General features: G+C 39.6%; 1 protein-coding gene across 2 annotated transcripts in view; it reads left to right on the forward strand.

Annotated features, from left to right (window-relative positions):
* Window positions 1–4,453: 4,453 nt before the first annotated feature.
* agrn (agrin) overlaps window positions 4,454–24,086 on the forward strand; it is a 278,848-nt gene continuing 259,215 nt past the window's right edge. The window contains exons 1-2 of one of the 2 annotated variants that reach the window (XM_025004894.2): window positions 4,454–4,927; window positions 7,830–8,091. In XM_025004894.2, the coding sequence (XP_024860662.1) occupies window positions 4,736–4,927; window positions 7,830–8,091 (454 nt within the window). In that variant the 5' untranslated portion in view covers window positions 4,454–4,735. The remainder of the gene's footprint in view (window positions 4,928–7,829; window positions 8,092–24,086) is intronic. The other variant, XM_017411271.3, reaches the window with a different exon arrangement.

A 24,086-nucleotide genomic window follows, 5' to 3' on the forward strand; every position in this document is an offset into this window, starting at 1 on the left:
TTTGCCATTAACTATTATAGTCAGCTCTGTCTATTAGCAAAATATCTCACGAACCACTCATTCTAATGAGATGGTCAGAAAGAAATCACTGGATAAACATTGACAAACACATCTTATCATATAATGTTTCAGCTACTCCATCCCTTCTCATCATAAGATGATCTTAGTTTAAGACTCTGGCATGCGGGTGATGTCACAATCCTTCAAGGAATACTAGATTTTTTGAGAGTCTTGTTTTTAAGTGCATAACCTTCTGACTTCCTCTTCACTATTTGTCCATGCAGGTCTGAAGAGGCTGCAGAGAGAGGGAAACCAAACACTGTGTCTGTAATCTGAAGCAGATAGATGCCAGGCAGCCGAAGCTGTTCTCATGCTGATACCTGATAAAGAGGTGTGGGCCTGTCCTCCAGAAAAACAAAAGAGCTACAGCAGCCTAGTCTGATAACGCTGGAATGTCTTTCTGTGTCAGAGTATGAGTCCGTCGCACATTTATCTGGGAGGCCATTTAAAACAGAACAGAAGAAATGAGCGATCAGGATGAAGGCTGTTAAAACAGAGGAAACATAAACTCAAAAGATGCAGAATAATACGTTTGGAAAGGATGCTGCATTATTTATGCGGCACACAGTGTTAGATATCACTTACACGAGCAGAACAGAAGACAGAAGGCCGGCTTGGTTTTCGGTTGTGTGCTGCTCTGCGATTCTCTGCTTCACCACGGTACAAAGACGAGCAGAGGTGCAGCAGAGCAGCTGCTTCTTAGGAAAACGCAGCCTTCAGACAGCATTCAAATTGGCTCCTAAATGTTGCGTCTCAGGTTGCAGCTCTTTTTCCAGTGACACACGTCTGAATGCAGTCAGCTTTTTCCAGGCGCAGGTGTGTCAGCCATCAACATCATTTATTCAAAAAGGTTGTGATTAAAAAAAAAAGAAGATTGACTGCAATGGAATCTTTTGTTGTATTAATGCCAAGAACATAAGGCCACTGCTGAGAGTTGATGTCTTGTTTAAGAAATGACATTTTTTAATGCTGGGTCTTCTTCTGTTCCCTTTTCATGGGTCGCCACAGCGAGTCCCCCACCTCCATCTAACTCTGTCTTCTGTGTTTTTAATGTTTCAAAGCAGAATAATGATCAAAACTTTCTATTCCGATCATCTCCATTTCTACCAGTGAACACCTTTGAGAGAAAAATAAAAAACATGAAACTTTTTTTGCTCCCACTTCCTTTTTATCTTCGCTGCTGTTCTCATATGATCCAGTTCATCCAGTCAGTTGTTTCTCATTACTTTTGTATGTATTTGCCCTTGTCTGTGCGTGTTTGTGTGTCGGTCTGTTACCAAAAGACCTCATGAACAAGTAGGTGAATTTAAATACAACTTTAATAAAAAATTAAGCGTTGCACGTTCATCTACAACCAATTAACTGTTGGCATCAATTTAATTTAAGATGGTTGCCACAGCTAAGAAACCTTAAAAAAATAGCTATAACTCAGTCAGTTCTACAGAGATGGAGCTAGAATTTGACGTGGTAGTAGCTGAGACTCACAACATGTACTGAGCATGACATCTCACAATATCACATGAGGTTGTGTTACATTATGTTGCGTTAAAAACAACATTATTTTCAAGGTTTGACCAAAACAGCTAAAACTTTAGTTTTTCGAGATAGGATTCTCTTAGACTGAAACTCTGGCATGAAAGGTGGCGGGTGACATGCATTCCTGCAAAGAATGTTATGTTTTTAATTTATTTCATAAACGTGTTAGTGAGTAACAGGTCCGGACTGCAGGTGGACCAGGTTAGCACAGATCCAAGGTTTACAGAACGTGTCCCTACGGTACTTGTATGATTGTTGGTTTTAACGTTTGGTGTGTATCCAGATCCAAATCTGTTTCCAGGATTTTCATCCCCACAGTTTTGGGGAAGCTGCACAGTCTTCACTATTCTTTTTGGGAATTGTCCTAAAATAATCAAACTGGAGAAAGCAAAGGCTAGTTTTAAAACTACAAATTTCTTTGTGAAAAGACTCACAAACAAAGGTAACAGAAAGAATTTGTGTGTTTGTGTGTTTTATACAGTAAATACTTAGTTTCAAAGTTTTAACTCCTGCAATAAAACCAGAGAAACGAATGAAGATCAGTTTGGTGGGCAAATTACAGCTACGATCCCAGTCCAACACCAACACACTCAAGGAATAATTTATAATACATAACAACCTGCAGTTGAGATGTTTATGTATTTTGGTACGCACTCTGGTTTAAAGTAGTCATTACTGTTATAAAATAAAGTTTATTCCAATGTGAAAGCCAATGAAAATGTGCTTCAGGACCACAGAGTCTGCCGTTTGCTCTCAGCGAGGCAGCTCCACGTTTTAACTCCACATTATGTCATCGGATGATTTAGGACATGATTTGTGTTTGAAAACTTCACTTCACATGACCAGAAAGAAAGCATGCTAAAGAGAGCGTTCTCATGGAATGAAAAGCTTTTGCATAAATTTGCAGAAAACCCTGCGACAAACTATCATTTTTCATTCAACACACACGTTGGGTTCACTTGGGTCGACTCAGCTGAAACCTACTTGAACAAATTTCTGCAATAATATCTTTGCGAGCAACTGTGCATAACCAAACCTGTCATTTTCCCGAGAATAGATCTGTAGTTAAAATTGAAGAGAGGAAATTTACGCTCTGTCTGCTCTTAAAAGAAACCTCAAACAAAAAACCCATATGGTTGCGTTTACAGGCTGAAACATTTTACGACGAAAGGGGAATCTTTAATAATACACAACATACGTGAGTTACATGTTCAATCGCTGGAGGGGTCAGGCGATAAACATTCGGAATAATCACGCCTCTCAGTGACCTGAAGCTGGAGGCTATAGAGAATATAACATAGAAATGAAAGAGTTTGAATAATGCAAATCTAAAAACAACATATACAGATAGGAAATATACACTTTAAAATATATAAAATAGTTTTTTTTACAACATAAATCATGTCATGTGAAGCTGTTTTGGTCAGTTTATAATACAAATAAGTTGTCTGTTTTTGATAAACTTTCATCAGACACACAGAACCATTCTGGTAGGTTTACAGTCATGTTCCTGATCCAGTTCGGACTTTCTTTTCCCTCTCTGTGTTCTTCTCCCATCAGCTCCTCAGAGAACGTTTGCCCCTGCAGCAGGTAAATGCTGCTTCACTGCCTTGGCATCACTGTAGGCCGACCCCTGGGTGTTTCCTTGAGAGAAGAAGTCCTAAGAAAGGGTGTGAAGTCAAAGAGACTGACCCAAATCAGCGAATGTCAAGGTGCTGAAACAAAACCAGCTGATAACTGTACAAGTTTCTAATAATAAATCAAAACCGATTTGATTTAGGCCACAAGGAAAAGTCATTTTATGTTCTTTACAGGGAAAATAACACAACAAATTCAAATCTAATTATAAGACTTTGTGTTTTTTAGTGTTTTCTATTGTTGTCTTGCTTTTTAGTTGAGTAAATCCCTGTTTTTCCATGGCTGTAGTTGCCTGCCTTGCCTTGCTACTCACCTGTCAGCCATTTGCAATTAACTCACCTGCTTCCATTTACTAATCAATCCACCCACTAATTATACAACTCCTGGTTTTGTCTTCTTTTAAATAAATCCCCCTTTTCTTGGATTCAACCTGCCTGCATCCTTGGGTCGTCAACCAACAGTTGTTACAATAAAAAATTAAATTCAGTTCAGTTGATTTTAATGAATGGCATTTGTTGAAGGTTTTAACAAATGCCAATATCTAAGAATATCTAAGACGAGCTGCAGCTCTTCACACTGTTCAGTGTAAATTCAAGGACATTAATGAATCCAGAATCTTGGATTTTAAAATGCTTTCATTTGTTTCAATCAAGATATGTGATCTTGGTATCGTTTGAATATTTTTGAACCCTTTTCAAGAGAAATTATTCGTTTTGAAATGAACCTTGTGAATATATATATATATATATATATTTAATTTTTTTTTTTTTTTCAAGTTTGGTGGCCTGCCAGCTTTCAGCCAGGCACAGCTGTAAACTCATTTCTGGCTGCCACTGATCCCAGAGGATGTACAGGTTGTGGAGGGTGGTGGTGTGTGTGTGTGTGTGTGTGTGTGTGTTTCAGGTGGTGGTGGGGGGTGTCATGTGTCATTGACAGGGACCAGAGGTAAAGACTTTGTCTGTCCGACTGGGGGCGGCGTTGGACAGTCACTTTCAGACATCCATGTCTTCACCCCCACCACCATCACCCCCCTCATCCTCACTTGTGGGATCAGCAATTCAGATTGCATGCAAATCCTGGAGCGTGTGTGTGCGTGTGCGTGTGTGTGTGTGTGTGTGTGTGAGAGAGAGAGAGAGAGAGAGAGAGAGAGAGAGAGAGAGAGAGAGAAGTGTAGTTGCATTCCTGGAGAGAGAGATCTGCCCCTTCCTCCTTCTTCCTCCTCCTGCTCTCCCAGCCGGCGGCGGCACGCAGGGATTTTGAACCCGGGCTGCAGATGCGAGCAGCAGGGCTGCAGGAGGGAGAACCACACGCTGCCGGGAAGTTCAGGCTCGGTGCAACATTTTAAACCCCGCTCCAAGTTCTGCTCCTCTTTTTCTTTTTTTTTTTCCTTTTTCTTCTTTTTATTTTTGGAGTTTGTTTGTGGACGCGCCGGGTGGCCCATATTTATTTAGAGAGAAAAGAACCAAACAAACAAATAAAAGTGAACTTTGTGGTCGCCACCATGGCTTCGCTCCGGGCCGGCCGGACGGCGCTGCTGCTCGCGGGGCTGCTCGCGGCTCTGTGGCCGCTCGGCGCCGCGACTTGTCCCGAGAAAGACCTGGAGGCCAGGGAGGAGGAAGCTAATGTGGTTCTGACCGGAACCGTGGACGAGATCATAAACATGGACCCGGTGCACAACACCTATTCCTGCAAGGTGAGTGTCTGAAAGGACTAACAGGTGAAGTATGTCCGCTCTCTGCAGGGTAAAAACACCTGCTATCAGGCTTTTAAATGATAAAAAAAACTCATCTTATGCAGTATATGTGTAGCTAATAAAAGTTACTAACACTTTATGTTAGAACTTTTGAAAAACAAGCCATATAAACTCATTCAGGCATGAGCATTTGGCAGTGGTTACATGGACGCAGACAGTGAATCCTCTCTTAGATGATGATTTTTATTTATTTTTTATTTTCCACTCACCAATTACACAGGCTTAACCGAGCATGTAATCATCCAAAACACACTGCAGCAGGAAAACTGGTCCCTCTGTGCCCCCCCTCCCCCCCACTCCCTGACTCTCAGCTCTCACTTACTGTCATAAAAATTGAAAATATGCAACTTGTCATTTCTCTGTAGCCGCAGGACTAAAGTGTTGAATCTAGATTTAATCTATTGTGTAGTTGACAAAAGATGTGTTACAAGTGGCAGTAAGTTAACAGTGGCATCCCAGGGGCTACCTAAGTACATAATTAAGAGAAAGATCACTGGGTTGCCACAAAAAAACTAATTTAAGTCACTTTTATTAGGAAGATTATGTGTACTGGCTTAGCAGAAGTGCTGCAAGGCGTGGCTGTGACAATAACTACAACCTTAATTTTGAAAAAGTTGGAACTTATATAAAATGGACATAAAAACATAATTTAAAGATTTTCAATCCTCATACACTCATTTTACTCACAATAGATTATAGAAAACACAACATAAAAATGTTTAAAACTACCATCTTTTGGGGAAAAAAGGTAATTTTGAGTTTTATGGTAGCAACACATCTTAAAAACGATGGAACGGGGCCATGTTTCCCACTGAAGCCTCCTCTCTTCTTTTAACAACAGCCTGTAAACATCCAAGTCAGTGGTGTCCAGTCCTGGATGGCCACCATCCTGCATGTTTTAGTTGTTTCCCTGCTCTTCAGCAGCCTGTTAGTCACTCATTCATTCAAATCAGGTGTGTCACAGCAGAGAAACATCTAAAACACGCAGGATATTTACCCTCCAGGACCAGGATTGGACACCACTGATCTGAGAACTGAGGAGAACGTTGCTGGAGTTTTTGGAGAGGAATGTTGTCCCGTTCTTGTCTGATGTGTGATTCTAGCTGTTCAACAGTCCTGGATGGGAGTGTATGTTATTATAAAACCTGTATGTACTGTTCTGCCTTGATGGCACCTTTCCAGATGTGTAAGCTGTCCATGCCAGAGGCACTAATGCACCCCCATACCATCAGAGAAGCAGGCGTTTAACTGAGCACTGATAACAGACTGAATGGTCTCTCTCCTCTTTAGTTCTGCACATGGCGTCTTTGGTTTTCAAACAAATAAACAAAGACAAGTCAGTTTTTGATCTGTTTGACCACCAAACAGTTTTCCTCTTTGCCTCAGTCCACTTAAAATGAACTTTGACCCAGAGAAGATGGCAGCATTTCCAGATAGAGTTCCTAAGCCTGTGCAGTGATGTCCACAACAGAATCAGACCTGTTTTAATTCAGTTTTTAATAACCTGTTTTGACTTTTGGCCTTGTCCTTTGAGCACAGAGATTTCTCCTGATTCTTTAAAACGTCCGATGATATTTTTACCTGTAAATGATGGGATATTCAATATTCCCAACTTTCCATTGAGGTTCATTATTCTAAAGTTGTTTTACTGCTTTTAGTTTTTTGAAGACTATTCAATCTGTCATCTTTACTTTTGTAAGAGTCAGACTCTCTAAAATGCTCTTTTTATACCCAGTCCTCTTACCGACCTAATTAGTTAACCTAATTAGTTACAAAATGCTCCTTCAGCTGTTTCTTTTTGGACCACTTACTTTTACAGCCCTTTGTAGCCCCTGTTCCAACTGTTTTGAGATGTATTACTGCCCTAGAATTGAAAACTACCTTTTTTTTCCCCCTAAAAATTGCATATTTACCATGTTTCATTGTAGGTAAAATATGGGTTTGTGAAATCACTTTATTCTGTTTTAATTCAAATTTTACACAATGTCTCAACTTTTTTGGAATTGTAGTTGTATGTGTAGCTAAGCTTGTGTATCTGCAAAAGACAGCAAACCCTAAAAATAAAGTTTCTGCGTTTTGTCACATTTGTTTCTGATTAATTGACTTTATTGTAGCACATATTGACTAAAACCTCCTCCCAAAAAGCTGATTTCCAATCAGGAAGCACCCCTTCCTGCATCCTCTCCCCCCCTCTGGCCCTTTCATTGTGAAACTAACTTTTGCACCATGGCAGACTTGTGGTAGGCCACTTTATAATCTGTGAAGAATAAACAAGTTGTGTTTGGTCAGCTCCCTCGCTCCTCTTTTCCTTTTGCGCCCACTTGCTTCCCGTGTCCTGGTGAATGAATGGGGAAGATTAGAGGCACACAGTTCGCAGTCTGTAAACAGAAACCAGCACTAAATGCTAAAATGAGACAGGACCGCCTATATGTAAGCGAAGGAGAGAGCATTTCCATGACTATGCATAAAGTTGCCTTTTCTTCACTTGCTGTGATGTAGTGTTTATTCATGCGTGCAGCATTACAGGAGGCTGTAGCAGTGGCCTTACTTAGTCTGTAGCTGAAGCTTCTAAATGAGGCTTATTTGTGAAGAAGGTTATGAGTCTGAATATTCCGATTCCAACTTACCTATCATCACTAAAACATTAAAAGAACTTTGATAACTCACAGATACACTGTCAAATTGTGCCAAAAACTCTTTGGAGTCAACTCTGTCTGCTTAGCGCAACATTTCGTAAACATCTGGATGGATACTAATGAAACTTTTTGGTATAGATATAATGCATGTTTCTGATGCTTACAGAACTCTAAGATGAGCATTCCTTATCTGTGGTTTTCTAAAGGTCAGGGTCTGGCGCTACTTGAAAGGGAAGTCCAACGTCAACCGTGAAATCCTTCTGGATGGTGGCAACAAAGTGATGATCGGCGGGTTTGGCAACCCCCGGATCTGTGACAACCAAGTAGCCACAGGCGACACTCGCATATTTTTTCTCAACCTTGCCCCAGAGTCCGTAGGGCCAGAGCACAAGAACGAACTCCAGCTCAACTCAAGTTTGATGAGGATTACTCTTCGCAACCTGGAGGACGTGGAGCACTGCGTAGAAGGTAAGGAGTCAGAATGTGTGTAATGGGGAAAAAAAAAACTTTCACTATGCCATGTTTGGGGAAAAAATGGGCAAATCATAGTCTTCTCATATTTTATGAGTCAATTACCTGTGATATATTTCTGTAGCATGTCTTACAACATGAGGAACATGCTTGTTTTTGAAGACTCACAGTAATTGTAAGTCACTTACAGCAGCCAGGATTTCACACTGGCTGCTAAAATGACATAGCCTCAGGGTCAGTGTGTTAAGGTTTCCCCCAACTTCATGAAACAAGAACACTGAGTCATTTTAGAGGCTTTGTTGCTATGGTATTGCTTCAGACATTCAGTGAAGCCTTGAGGTGGGCGTGACTAATAAACGGCTCGGGGACATGGTTAAGGGATGATTCTCAACCTTTGCACCGTGTAGCCGGGCCATTTTATTTGGCCAGAACTTGAACTCTCTCACTTTCACAAACACACACAACACTTGGGACATTTACTGGGAAGCACAGGCTAATATAAATCTTTGCAGGTGACTCAAAGGCTTCTGCATTTTAACTTTATTGTAAAACAAAATGTAAGACAACAAGCTGAGGCCCTGAGTCAGTGAATCAACCATGGCCCCATGAAAAAAAGAAGGAATTATTCATCTTTGAAGGTTGTTTATTATATTTCTTTGCATAACAAGCTTTAGCATGGACCAAGTTAATTAAGTTCTGTTATTCTTTGAAATCTTTCTTTTGGTTTAGGGGTAATTTGTCAGATGCTTACAAGAATAATCATGCAGGCGTAACTAATAAATCTTACCTCTGACCGTGTCTGTGAGGCTGTAGCAGGCTGTGCCCCTTCACCAGTGAACAGTAAGCCTGCTGCTGTTTAACTTTTTACTGGGGCTTGACAAAGTTGGCAGCTGTTCAAAGTTTGAATTTAACTCTGAATTTAACCAGCCGGGAGTGCCGGAAACAAGGTAAACCAGAGCATGAATCACCTCACTTAGGGTTTTCTGAGGCGGCCACTGTTTTAGAGTCCCGTTGTCTATGTTCTTAGTACTTTTCTCTGAACGGTTCAGGGTAGTAGGATGTTCCAGTGGATGGAGCTTGTTTGCAGTGTTAAGTTGCATTTGGCACACACATAAAACTTCTTCTGTTTGTCTGTCCAGGCACGAAACACTGCTCCTCTAACCTTTTTATTCAGCACCCTTTTTCTTCGTCTTGGACTCTTGCAAGGGAAAGGAGAGTTTCTTGGCTCTGAAAAACTGTTGAGAATGTGCCTTTTTTGTTTTGAGGCTTTATGTTTGAAGAGGGTTTACTTTGCATAACCTGGTTTTCTCATATCGCCTTGCATTTAAAGGGATAGTGACAAGGGAATACTTTAAAGGGCCTTTAGACAGAATCTAAACACAAATCTCATGAAAGGATTCATGTTTGAAAAGATTTAGCCACAGCCTAGCAAAGTTCAGAAGATTCTTGTCCTTTGATGATCCAACAAGTCATATTTGAGGACACCTCTCATGTCCAGACTGATCATGATATCTTCCTCTTGTTTTTGGTGAGTGGAACTGGCCTTGATAATTAGCTTGAAAGCCTTTACCCAGAGGAGAATGAGCTTTGAGGCTTGTTCAAGTGAAGAGTTTTAATTAAGAAAGTTGAGTCAGATCCCATCCGCTCCACGCAAACACTAACCCCGGAGACTGTGGGAAGTGCGCGCAGCGGGACAAGACTCTACCTGCCGCAGCACTCATTGCACCTTCCTCTGCTCTCTCCTCATTCTTGACATTTTCGATAGCTAGGATAGACTTAGGAATGCCTGGCAGCGGGCTAGGTGGGGAGGTGCATTGTCTGAGGTGGAAGAAAAAAGGCTTTGTGTGAGTGCCTTTGCTACTGAAAGACTTGGAAGAGACATGGGTATAAGGAGAAATAAGATCAGCAATATAACGTGAAGGGAAAACACGTTTTTCTGATCATGTGAGATGAAATGTAATAGATGCAATGTTTGAGTTTAGATCAGAGGTTCATGAAAATAAATCCCTTTTCCCTTTAAATCCTATTTCGCCCCTTGCCCCTGCCACTTAGCCCTACCCTTACGTTTTGCATGTTCCCACCAAGAGCTAGGAGTGTCCTTTTTTTTTTCTTGTGATGTAGGGAAATGGTGAAGTGGTAGGGCTATCTGGCCCTGCAAATGTTTTTTTTTTCAGAAGCATACTTTTTCAGAAGCATACTTCAAAAGAAGTTTAAACTCTTAACAGCCTTGGGCTTAGCGTAAGGTTTGTAACAAGGAAACAAATTGTAGGTGGTCATCTGCCTCTTTACCGATTTTGCTGTTTCTTTTTAGTCCCCCCAAGAAAATGGTCTCCCTGCTCACCTGCTTAGGGTTGTTCAGGCATGAAACATTGCTCCTGTCCTTTCAGCTGAATGGTGTTTTCTGTCATTCAGAGCTGACAGATAGTTTGTCAAACAGAATCCAGCAAAGTCCCTTAGTGCCTCTTTGGAAACATAACTAAACTTGTGTTTTTCTATGAGTGGATGAAGGCTCATCAGAAAAGTTTGTGCAGTATTTATCATTTCCATTTAGTTTTTGCAACAATAAAAAAAGAAGCAGCCGGGGGGGTTTGGGCGTCGAAGAGAGGAAGCGCTCTTGATGGAGAAGTGTTGAGCAGGCAGAGAGATTGTATCTGCCTCGCACTGTTTATCTGCTGCTTTTGTTTCAGCTCTTGATAACTTCATGTCAAAGTCTTTCCCCGAGGGCCCTGACGAAAAACGGTAACAAAGAGGCTGTTTCTTTCTTCAGTCTTGATCTCTTCCTCCCCTTCCCTTTTTTTATCTCCAACTTTTTACAATGAGAGAAACAAGCCAGTCAGAACTCCATGCATAGTCATGCAACAGCTGTCTCAGAAATCATTTCTTTGTCCTCTTTGTGTTGTGTCTATTTAAATCTACAAATCTGAGGGCAGCTAGCGTGCACGCTGTCTGTATGGAATGTTACTGAGCAGTGTCTTACTGCACAGCCTAACGCTGACTTGATGCGATATGTGTGTACTGCAGTCCAGTGGCTCACTGGTAATGAGGTTAACCGGGCTTCTTGAGAACATGATGGGGGTTCTGATTTGCCAGCAGGTGGTCTTGCTTAATGATGGGTGAGCAGACAGACCTGTGGAATGCTTCACGGGGTGGGTGGGATGTGGGATGACTGTTTGAGTGACCCCCCCTTCCTATTTCTCCTCCACTGCTTCTTTCAATGAATGAGCCGTGGCCTTGCAGAATACTTTGAGCTTTTTTTACCACTGTTTGTGCAAGGAGGAGGCTAGGAATTCCTAACCTGGCTGCCTCCTCCCCCATTACCTTCTTGATATGTGAAGAGATAACAGAATGATAACAAAGTGGGTCGGACTGAACACTTCAGTCTTTACTTGTAATTTTCACTGCAGGTCAGTTTGACTACTTATTTTAAAGACCGGTAAATACACCTGTAATAGGACCCAATGAAAACTGTTTTAAGTTTTCGAAGTTTCGTTTTTAAAAAAAAATTCTATCTTTAATGATGTAAGAGCAAATGAGACAGGTGAAACAGTGATTTTGTGTATTCAATGTTAAAGAATCATGGTGTTTCCTGCAGGTAAAGATGTTGAGCACAGAAATATTCTTTGGTTAATTAAAGTTACTAAGAAGTATGTTGATTATGCTGCTTTTTGTCTATTTAAATTGGACATTTTTTTAAGGTGACACCATATTTCAAACACAACTAGAGAAATTATGTTGTTGTTTTTTGTGAAAATGCAGTGTGAATGCTGAGTGAGGGCTGAAATTTGTGGAAAAAGCTACAACTGAGTCATTAAAACTAAACAAAGCAGAACACTAACTAAAAGCTAAAAGTAGCAAAAAGATAGATAGAAGGAGCAAAACACTAGCTAAAAATATAAGTAGGACAGCGGTAACTAGAAGCTAAAAGTGGCAAACCTGACGCTGGTTCTTGTTATTTCTTTTTCTACACCCTTCTAACATGGATGGCCTGTGTGGGCCTGCATATGTTTGTCTAGTAAATGTTTGGTTGTTGCATTTTCCTTGATGACATCACTCGTAGTGGAAACGTCTCACAATTCAATATTATGTAGACAACAGCCTTCCTCTTCACCACCCTGTCCAGTCAGTGATTTTTATTTCAGTTTCTGAATGTTGTCTCTCTGCCCCCCTAACCCCATCCCCTCCTCTCATCACAGGCAGCTACAGGTGGCTGCAGCAGCCAAAATGGTTTTGCTCATTGCAAATGTCAAACATGAAATCAAATTATTACCAAACTCTGCAACATTCTGTGTTTTACAGTAAATTTCATTTTTTACATCCAATTTTGTGATTCTGTCCATATTTTCCACAAATCATAGAGCCTTCTTATATTGTAGAGTACAGAATATCGTTTTTTTATAAGCAGATGTTTCCATCCTAGCTTAAGTTCCAGCCGATGTTGTTATCTGAATGTTATTTCAAACTTAATGATTTCCTCAGAGTTTTATGGAGGCTCTCTTTATTCCATGCATGGTGGTGGTCCGCCTTCGTTTTTAAGCACTCTGGGAAAACCTGCTGCCTGTTTTCTGCCTTATAATTAAAATATTAAGCTTCCCGACCACCTGCTCATATTTTAATCTCACCAAGAAAATCTCCAGATAGATTGGATCATTTGTGTTGCAGTGTGAAACTTGACGAGCCTCTGATGTCCCAGGTAGAGAAACGTATAGCTTTTGGGTAATTCCGAAGGGGGAGATGGAATTTATTTTATTGCGTCTCTGTGTGAGAACATGATGCAGCCGCACCCAGATGACTGAACTTAAAGCACTGGGGTCTTTATCCAGTCCGTGTCTACACAGGCAGCCTTTTGTCTTCAGGGAGTCATGGGAAGTCAAGAGGAGTGACTTTAAGGATTGGATTTTTCTCAGGCTCTTTGAATGGATTAGAGTATTGACGAGGAGTGAGAGTTTATTTGCTTGGTGTACAGCTTTTTTTTTCTTCTTTAAAAAAGTGCACCCTTGGTAAATCAGTATCCTGTTTGGCTTATGTCAAAGCATTTATGCTGTGAAGTGAACAGAGGTGGGCAAATGGAAAAGCTTGATTGAAGGCTTTGATAAAATAAACAGCAAAGACTTAAGAGGGAGAAACAAGATCATTGGACCCATTTGCCAGCAAACCCTTAGTCTTCAGAGTTATTGCAGATTTTAGATTTTAATTAAAACTGTGGGAGCGGTGAGTCTGCTTGGCATCACGATAAAAGACTCTGAAATGAAAAAGCCTTGAAAGATGGAAGAGAGCAAAGGAGGAATGGACCTCCTAACCGCAGTCTGCTCACCTTGGCTTGTTTCCCAGCAGAACCAAGAGTGTATCTCTGTGCTGCTGATAAGAATCACAGATGGTATCGATAGTACACCAGAAGCATGTCACATCTCACATGTAGCAGCAAGCCTGTCATTACAGACTGTGACATATTAAAGTGTAACATTAAACCTGTCTCAGTATAATTTATATTAGGTGAAAAAGGACACTTGTTTTTTAAAGCAGCAAAAACCAAAAACTCTGTATTCTTATTTATTTGGTTGCTTGCACTAACCCAAAGTACCCATTTGCATTTGAAGTATGTCATTTGTAAAATTAAGTAATTTACAAATTAACTTGAATATAAAGGTGATACAGCTGTAGTTGAACAAACGTTGTTTTAAAGCTAATGACGTAAGGAAGATGTAAAGTTCACTGGTGTGAAAGTCACAGTTAAGCACATCTTTAGTTAAGGTCGGGAAATTGAAATTTACTTTTGGGGCTCTAAGCAGAGCACTTGGATGCACGATGACCCGGAAACTTCCCTCTTCTATCCCCAACATAAAGCGCTCGGAGCAGCAGCCTGCATGAGAACTGGGCTCCCTCCGGGGAACTGGATCCGTGACAAAATTCCTGATACCGAGGCCGCATTTCTGGAGCAGGGCAGCTGCTGTGGCAAGTGCGGCTACTTACTGTCGCAACGCCAAAAACATCAGGTTTAGAGAAAAAGGGGGTTTTGAGGAGACACCGGGGGAGGGGACGGTCGCATGGGCCCAAATGTGATTTGTATTTAGGTCAGCTCAGTTGTAACTCCAGAGCTTCTCAGATCAAGAAACAAAAGGAAACCCCGTTTTTGTTCTTGTCCTGTTATTCATTTTGTTGTAAAATGGACTCTTTTATAAATGTTTGCCCTGAAATTAGTTTGACAAAGTTTACCTAAGGGGTAGAATGCCATGGGGATCATTTCAATTTCGATGATCTTAACGTTAAAGCTACTTAACACCAGGTTAGTTAATCTGGAGGTGACTGAAAACAAAGCCTAAATCGAACATTATAAACATCTAAATCGAAATATTTTTACTCTAAAAATCTGCTTTAAATGTAGTTTGACAGGTTAAGACAGTGGTTCTCAAACTATAGGGTGCAACATGTGACCACAGCTATTTTTATTTTGTTTTCATTTTCAAGCCTAAAAAATTACAAGTGGAATTAATGTTTAGACATTGTTTCCACTTGGACTTGTTTTTAATGGATCTTTTATGGATGGATGGATATTGATGGATCTTTCATCTTGACCAACTATAGCAACAAACATTGGGGAAAGGAAATAAGTAAAAGACCTGAAACATGGCAAACTGGAGGATTCTTTATTTAACTTTTATTGTTTGGAGAGAGACAAGTTACCCTCCTTTAACTCTACATATAAGCTGAGCTTTACCTGTGTTTTCATTCACTCAGTGGGTCAAAAACAACTGTTGTTTCTTCTTCTCTTCAGGTATGCACCTGCTGCAAACCTTCATACTGTCTTATATGTAGTTTTCCAGATGTTTTAGGAGAGCTTTGGATCAATAGATTTATTTCCATTCTCCTCCAGATTGAACTCTGTCTTCATTACATCGCTGCACATTCAGGACAGGAGAGACTTGGCAGCTTTGGGTCTCAGGTTTACACTCAAATCATGGGCTGTTCAGGTTTTTCCTGTGTTTTTGCTCCTTGGACACCAGCTCTGTCTTCGTTACTTCCTTTTCTTCCCCTACATTTATTTCTCTGTACCTTGACGACGCTTCCACAGACCCTTCTCTCCCCTGTGTTGTTTCCACTCCATTTCCTTCTGCATTTGTCATTATGCGTTTGTCCCGCTTCCTACTTTCAGTTGTGATATTCAATCATGTTCTCACATTCCTAATGATGACTTCCACATGTGTCAGTCAGGTATCAGTCTGGTGGATCGCTGTCACACCTTTGTGGCAGCCTGCTGACCCATCATTTTAAATCTTCACTTTTACCTTGAAAGTTTTCTGTTGTCCCACCTGTCTCCTCTCTTCTGGCCTCCCTCTGCTGCATTCTCACAGTCATCTTCTTCCTCCAAGTTTTATTTTACTTGCTTTACTTCCACCTGTAATTAGGCTGGAATCCCAGGCTCTGTAAAACTGTCATAGTCCTAACAACCAGGTGCACTTTGTGCAGCGTCTGACCTAATTCCATGTGACTCCCTCTGTTTATCTCTGTTGGCTTCCTCCCAAAGTAACAGTCAGTTTATTAAGCCAGTTACAAAATAGTCCTGACTTTTCTGTGAGGATTCACTAACTATTTCTTTAAACTTTTCTGTGTAAAAGAAAAAGGAAAAAGAGTGGTTTGTGCTTCCTGAGGGAGCAGAACAAAGTCTGTGAAATTACCTCAGGGTAAATCTTTTGTCGCATTTAAGACTAAAGGCTGCAATGTTGGAAAAAAGAAAAAAACACAACAAAAACTGTGGAGTTAGAAAGAAGCCAGCTCACCTTCTGTACATGATAGTGCATACAGTTATGTTAAAACAAAGATTTGGTAAGAAACCAGATGTGAACTGAAAGAATTCAGCCTCATCAGTGTTAGTTTTAATATCCAGCATGATACACAGCCAAATCAGTGGAATACCACTGAAACAAATGATCAAATCCATAAAATTATTCTTCAAGATGATGCAAATAGATGAACCCTAATATTTAGATGGTGAATACACAAAAGAGTTCAAATAAAAAGTTAACACTTTTTTTCAGTTGAAAATATTTTAAGATTTTTAGTTTTCTGTATTTTCTTGAGTCAGGATTTCATGAAACAAATCTAAAGTGTGTTCTGAAAAACTGCTGAAGATGGAAATTCTCTGGAGAGCTACACCCTCCACCCCCACCCCTGTGACTGACAGAGTTTTCAGGTATGCAGCCAACAATGGTGAGGGACATAATGACTTTCAGAGACGAACAGAGATGTGTGGGAAATGATACCTCCCTGTCTTGAGCGTTAGCTTGTGTCTGTGAGCATACTGACAAACACAAACAGGCTTTACCCTGTCCTCATCAGAAAAAATGCAATACATGCATTTACACGTTTCTGGTCAAGCCATAGATTTGTGATTCTGTTCAATATTGAGTCAAACTAGTAAAAACTAATTTATTGACATGACTTGGTGTTCTCAGCACAGATTGGTCTAATTTTTAGCTATTTGATAGCAATAAAATGAAACTAAATTTGCAAAAGAACGACTTGATTTGATGAAGAAACATACAATTTTGATTATGTTGAATACTGCAGTGATACAATCAGTTGTGATAACTCCTTTTTTGTCTTTCTTCATCATGATGCTCACAATTCTTTCTCTGTGTTTTTACTGTCTTGACGGCTATTATCTAAACCAGCTGTGAGCATCCAGAGCAGCGAGCCTTTGGAAATGGACAGATTTACAGTATTATTAGCTTACAGAGGATAAATGTACACATTTAGAAAATAATAGTCTATGATTTATGGCATTCCAGGTGGTCTTTTCAGATATTGATATTGCGCACATTGATATTGCAATAACAATAAAATTTTTAGATTTTGTGCAGCTGTAATATGTAAGAAGCAGTCATAAGTAATGGCAGGAAGGACTACTTGCGACTGTGCTGCCACTTATAAAGAGACATCGTAGCAATTATCATTTGTATTCAGTAAAATCTTGTATTGTCATTGATTTGATTTTGATTGGATTACAGAATAACTTGGGATCAGTTACTATAATCTGAGGTTAATTATATGAAATCATGTAATTGACCTGGGTAGAAACTATGAAAGTTCAAAGAAATCTTTGAGTAGTTCGGCAAACATTCAGAAGCAGATAATAAGAAACATATTTGTGCTTGCAAATGGCATTTGCATGCAGTGATTTTTGGCCAGCTGTAAGATAAATGCTGTTGGTCCTGAAACATGTGGAACACATGGTTATCATTTAGTGCAAGTCAGGCAGGAGAGTTCACTGCAGCCTTACAATGAAGTAGCTAATGCACTGGGGAAAAACAATTGTTTTTCTAAGGTTCAGTGTTGTAAGAACATATTTTATTATCTTGGAGAAAATACTGCAACTGTAAGGAAGAGGATTATCTGTGCAACAAAGAAAATGGAAGTATGTTTAAGCAGTGCAATAAAAAACATAGGAGTCCAAAATTAAAGCATTTGAGTGATGGAGAGCGTTGAAACAAAAGGAGAAATAGAAACAGAAGAAGTTTCTGAAACAATAAAGCAGGAAATGGAAGTAGAAATGATTTGTTGGCTGATAGTCAGAGCTTGTAAAATGAGCTGGAAAGGAAATGGAAAAATGAGAAACTGGGAAGAAATTGAAACAATCTACTTCTCACAGAACATAAAACTGAACCTATTGGGCAGACATCACAGACACTTATATTTTAATTTAATTTGGCTAAACACAACTTTTCACACACGCGTCTACAATGCTGTAATTAGCAGGAATAAACTGCAAATGTTAAAAAAAGAGAAGAAAGAAATGGGGCCAGACTTCATTTGAGTGATGTGGGGAAGCTTTTGACATGAAGGGGATGACTTCTGTGTGAGATGTTAATATCAGCCTTGGTCATTGTCTCTGAATTCCTCTGTACTGTCACTCTGAAACCTCCTGAGTTGCATGGTTTATTGCTGTAGGCCATTTTGACATGTCCCCAGATCCTCTTTGGACCAACAAAAGGTTGGCACTCCTGCTCTGTGAGAGGGTATAGAGATTGTCTGGAAGAGCACTTGAAGCAGACATGTTGGAGAGGGCTCTTAGAGAAATATTTTAGGGTTGGAAAGGTTGCAGGCATTTAATGTGAAGAGTTTGGGTTTGTGTTATTGTAGTTATCAACAGTCCATCTAACTTGCTTGGACTGGCTGTTAGATCAGGAATATTGCGGATCTGTCCAGCAGCTCTTCTGTTGAGTGCGGTGTCTGTTTCGACATCATTGCTTGTTCAAGTTGACAGCTACATACTAGAAAACTTACTTTGGAAGAAGGTTTGAGGCTTGCAAAAACTGTCAAGGATCTGGACACTGTATTGCAAGTTTAACACCTTTATTCTGAAAAAGTTGGGACATTGTGTAAAATGTAAATAAAAAAACAGAAAGCAATTATTTGCAAACCTCATAAACCCATCTTTTATTCACAACGGTATATAGTAAACTTATGAAGTGCTGACACTGATAAACTGTGCTATTTTTGGAGAAAAAAGGTGATTTTGAATTTTATGGCAGCAACACATCTCAAAAATGTTGGGAAAGGGACAGCAGAGGGCTGGAAAAGTAAGTTATACAAATAAACAGTTGGAGGAGCAACAAATTAGGCAGCAGGTCAGTAGGAGGATTGGGTATAAAGAACAAAATTTCTCAGAAGTAAAGATGGGCAGAGGCTAGGGGTTGAACGACTACATATTTTTAAGGTCGACTACATCATGATAATAGTCGAGTCGATGTCGACTAGTCGCGGTGACGTCATAGTGACGTAAGCGCAAAAACTCTTCACAACTACTTGGAGGCTTTATTAGCTATTTTCACGGCAAATATTGACCCCTAGCTAGGTTCGAAAAACTGTAGCAAATCTCTAAATCCTTCTCCGTGGACAGCAGCTAGTGGTCTCATGTCTTTGACAATGAAATTCACAAGCAAATTTGTGATTTGCTGCCGCCGGTGTCCTGTCACAGCTGGGCGTTTCATGAATGAAGTTACTGACAACTGACTGGATCGAGCCGGTTGTTCAGGAGCTAGCATTAGCGGATGCCTTTTCAAATGACTGTGCATCGCGGTCGTACTTTTGTTGTACTTCAGCACAGCTTTGCAGATTTTGCATGTTACGGTAGTTAAACCAGAAGAGTCATCTTTAGTGAAATATTTCCACACTGTTGACGAATTTCTACCTGTTTGACAAGATGCAGGCTTGTCCTCGATCTGTTTTGAAGACGCCATTTTGTAGCCAGTGTTCTGTCAGATCTGCTGTCAGACTGTCATACACTTCTGACAGCTGATCTGATGACACTTCTAAGCACGAAGTGTCATTCTTAGCACGAACTCACGGCTATATATATGTCAGACAAGTATACACTGTCATTACCAACTACAGGCTTTTATTTAATCAGCAGCTGTCATTACCACAGATCTTTATTTAATCAGCAACATAACATCATAATGTATTAGTTAGATCGTCGTGACAAAGACACTCGCGAGCCGGCTAAGTGACATCCTTAGCGGGAAGGGGGCGAGTTTTAGACGGCTCGTATTTTGTAGTTGACTGCAGCTGCAACTCCATCTCCTTTTAAAAACACTGTAAAACCACAAATATGCATCCATCTACATATCATTTAAACTAATGTATTAACTTATTTTTCTTGTGTCTTGTGACGTATACTGTGCTGTCAGATCAGCACAGGCTGTCACCACCGGCAATCACATGACTGCGACTAGTCGACATGAAATGTAAAAACTCGCGAGACGTCCTAGAGTCGACTAGTCGACTAGTCGACTAATTGGTTCAACCCCTAGCAGAGGCTCACCAGTCTGTGGAAAAACTGCATCTAAAAATAGTTAAAAAAAAACAATTTCAGAATAATGTTACAGCTTTATTTTTTATTTTAAAGAAAAAAATTGCGATTTTGATCAGTTAAAGAACTAGCCTATATTCCCAACAACAACAGTGTTGACCAAGTGCTTATAATTTTATAATCATAATTATACAAAGGTTTGGAGAACACTGCACACTCAGTTTTGAAAACTCCTCTGCAATCTGATCCATAGTCTCCCATCAGCTGCTGATTCTGTATTTTATTGCTGTCTTGATTATCTGAGTGTCTAGAAATCTTGACATTGTTTCTGATTAGTCTTAAAAAGGCAAGTTCATTTGTGCAAATGAACAAAGCGGGTATGTAACATAAAAATTAAAAGAACATTTATAAAACAGACAAAAACTGTAAAGGCTTTGGGAAAATAGAATGTAAATAGACTCATAATTAACACAAATGGTATCATTGCAGAGACTTGAGACACAAAACCAACACTGATGAATGTGACTCATGGCAGTTCTTCAGCTTGAGGTCATCAGAGCTCCTTTACTCATTCAGTGTGTGAGCTCACTGCTGTTGGTGGATGAGAAAATGTGATGTCCTGACTTTTACTGAATGTCTGTAAATATTTGCTTTTCCTTTGTGTCATTTCAATTTAATCAAAAGAATAAATGTGCTCCAAAAGTCAAACAAACCCATCTTTGAAGACTGGATGTATTCTTTAGACATACAATATATTCTAAAACTTTTGTTTTTTGTAAACAATAGTTGTCATCCATGGGAAATCTGAGATATCTTTGACAGCAGGGACAAATCTTCCACAAGCAGTCGATCTTGATTAGAAACAGAACAAAATTCCCACTGGAATTCCCCTTGAGTCCTTTTTTTTTTTTTTTCACCTGTTGACTTCCAGAGCCTCATTCCGGCTGATCCAGGGTTCAGGAGCGCCGAGATTCACCCTCCAGATATTCTGTTTGAGTTAAATGAAGGGAGGAGTGAAAATCGACTCGTCAGCCTCCAGTTAGCTTTTACCGGAGGTCAAAGGGGAGTGGATTTAAAGCTGAGAGGTGGAATCAGAGTCACACGTGACCACGTCACCAAAAGACGCATTCTTTGAAATAACTGATTAAACGTGATTATGGTCCAACAAGCAGGAAGCTGCAACTGTTTTTGGTTCATTTGAACTTTTTTCACAATCTGAACAGGAACATTAAAAGTATGATTTGTGCTTTAAAGTATAAACATAATAAGCGTTTTCTTTTCATTGTTTGTTAAAGCGGTACATTTGCTGCTTTTCTTCAGGCCAGTCACCCTGTTTCTGTCCCTGTGTCTGTTTCTGAGTGTCTTCATGTATGAGTCACTCAGAAACATGTTGCTGCTCTCAGTCTTTGTGTTCCTCAGGTTTTCTCAGTTTGCCTCTCTGTCTCTGACTGCTCAGCCCGCTCAGACTGAACTTCTGCTCAGGATGCTGGCAGAATCTTGATCAGCTCAAATTTACATCTAAACAATGGTATGAGTGGAGAGGCGATTTCTCCCCTTTTTTTCTTTTTTTGCTCTGTTTTCCTTTCCTTGAACCTTCTGTTCCTCCTTTTTTGTCCTCTCTGCTTTGGTGCCTTTGCCAGTCGGCCCCATCCCTCCTCCTTTATTGTGTGTCTTTTTATTTTTGAAGATGGGAAATAAAGGATGAAGAGGGAACCACTTTGACAGTAGACTAAACTGAATGCTTCTGGACTTCATCTGTGCTCATGAGGATAATGGGCTCCATACAGTTGTCGTTGTGCACAAACACAATCTGGTGATACCCTTAAACAAGCTTTGGAAGGCAGAGCCAACATTATGCTTTGCAGTCTATTCATTATGACCAAATGGTATTGTGCACATATGACCACGCTGTATCATCTCTTAACATAAGCTCAATTTGGCATCAATTCTGGTATCATATTCAGAGACTGAATTTCAAGCATTTGACAGAATGTGCTTTGATAAACAAACAAACAGCAGACTGTACAAAAGCTTAAATTGTCTCAGATTAAAATATTTCTCCAAACTGAAAACGTCTTGGCAAAATAAATGCTTTTCTGGTCCATTCTATAAATTACCGTAGACATTAGGTGGGATGAATTGGTTGGTCTTAGAATGAGGTTTATTCAGAAGTAACTTCATTTAAATTTAAATATGATGTTGGATGTGAGGCATCTTTTTTGTTGTTAACAACATTTAATACTTGGATTATAATTAGAAATCTCAACATTATTATGGCTGAGAAAAGAATCTTCCATAAAACATACTAAAAGAATTAACTAAATACTAAATTTAATCTCTTTATACAACCCAAGATTCGAGTTCAGTTTAAGATTCAAATCAAAACAAATTCATTAAAAATTGTTATACATACATGAAAAAAAACAAAGAAACAATATTTCTAGAAGGTCTAGAAGAATACAAAATAAATAACAAACTAAAAATACATAAAATAAAACAAAATGAAAATAATAATGTCCAGTTTATGCTAGATTGCAACTAGAATCCACCAAATACTTTGCTGATGACAACAGTAGCACAGTTTTCTTCAGAAGATTTTAATATAAGGACATATTACCCACTGATATAAGAAGAAATATTGTGCTGATTTTGTTTCTTACTTTATGAATTTTTCTTTCATTGATCTTTGACATTCTGGTGAGTACATTTAACAATTGGAAATCATTTTTTTTTACCCAAATCTTTTCTTGAACACTGAACAGACATATTATGATCTTTTTTATTTTAATTTTATTTGTCCAATAATTTAGAGGACATTGCAGAGATTTCCCATGACTGTGAGAGAAAGTTGTTATTTGATGCTATATTTTTCTGTAAGCAGTTTGTTATGAACACAGTAAAATTTTAAGTTCAACCATAAAAATAAAAATAAATCATTTTGTATGTTGTTTATAGTTCATATAGAGAAAATAAAATGAGCTAAAATTAGAATTGGCCGGTCAGATTTTTACTACAGTGCAAAAATCAAAACCAGCCAAGAAAACTGCAAATAGTGTGTTTTCAATGACAACAATCTTTCACTTTCTGCACCTGGTTCAGTGTAATAACATTGCATCATTGTGCATGTGACAGCGTTTTTGATGACTTTTGTCACCCATTCAATGTTCAGGATAAACTATAATCCAGCCAGCCATCAGTTGGTTCATAGGAAGCCCAGACATCTCTTGCCATAGCCACCTCTTCCAGCTCTTCCGGGAGAATTCCACGGCGTTCCCAGGCCAGCCAACAGACATAGTCTCTCCAGCATGTCCTGAGTCTTCCCCAGGGTCTTCTGCCGGTTGGACATGTCCAGAACACCTCCCTAGGTGTTTTTTTGCTTATCCATATTCGCTCCCTATAAGCAAATAGACCAGAAATCACCCAGTGAAGCAGAGCCCAATACTTGATCATTCAGACCACTGTAACAACAGTTTTGATTTGTTGTTTGCTTTATTTGGCTTGGGAAGGAGACTTTTTAGCTGCTCTGTTTGAAATGTTTTACCTGCAGGCCAAACAAATTTTTTGACTCCTTCTTGACACTTATATGGACACTTATATCAATTATATCAATTTTTCTTGCACACACGGGGTCTGGTTTTGCCTCAGGGGAAGTGAGGACCTTACTATTTATGCCTTAATTAACACATAAGGAAATGCCAAAGAAGTTATATCATCCTTCGCCAGTCAGTGCAGTCATTCAGGAGATATAAATAAACACAGTGGGAATTAGTAGGCTTTCCAATGTAAGCACAAATCTGTCCTAACTTTTACTGTGAAAGTTACAGAATGATGCATAATCAACATTATTCCTCCACTGAAAATTACATTGGGCAGGTTGAATAGGATGAATGGACACTGAGTCCCCCTCTGCTGGTCATGTAAGGTTCATCTCATAAGTTTATAGTTGGTGGGTTATCTGCAGTCAGTCACAGCTGATGAGTTTTGGTTTTGCTCCCTTTAACTCGACCATCGCTCCTCAGAAAAGGCTGAAATTAGATTCACCATGCAAATCACCCGGCTGGTTTGAGTGCTCACAGTCCGGATAAAGGATGATTCTGCACCACACACGCTGCGAAGAACTGACAGAGCGTGAATTTTATTAAAAAGTTCTTTCCCAAGAGAGCCTTTTTTCCCCCCATTCTGGACT

The sequence above is a fragment of the Kryptolebias marmoratus genome, linkage group LG8 (genome assembly GCF_001649575.2).
Source record: "Kryptolebias marmoratus isolate JLee-2015 linkage group LG8, ASM164957v2, whole genome shotgun sequence".
NCBI lineage: Eukaryota > Metazoa > Chordata > Actinopteri > Cyprinodontiformes > Rivulidae > Kryptolebias > Kryptolebias marmoratus.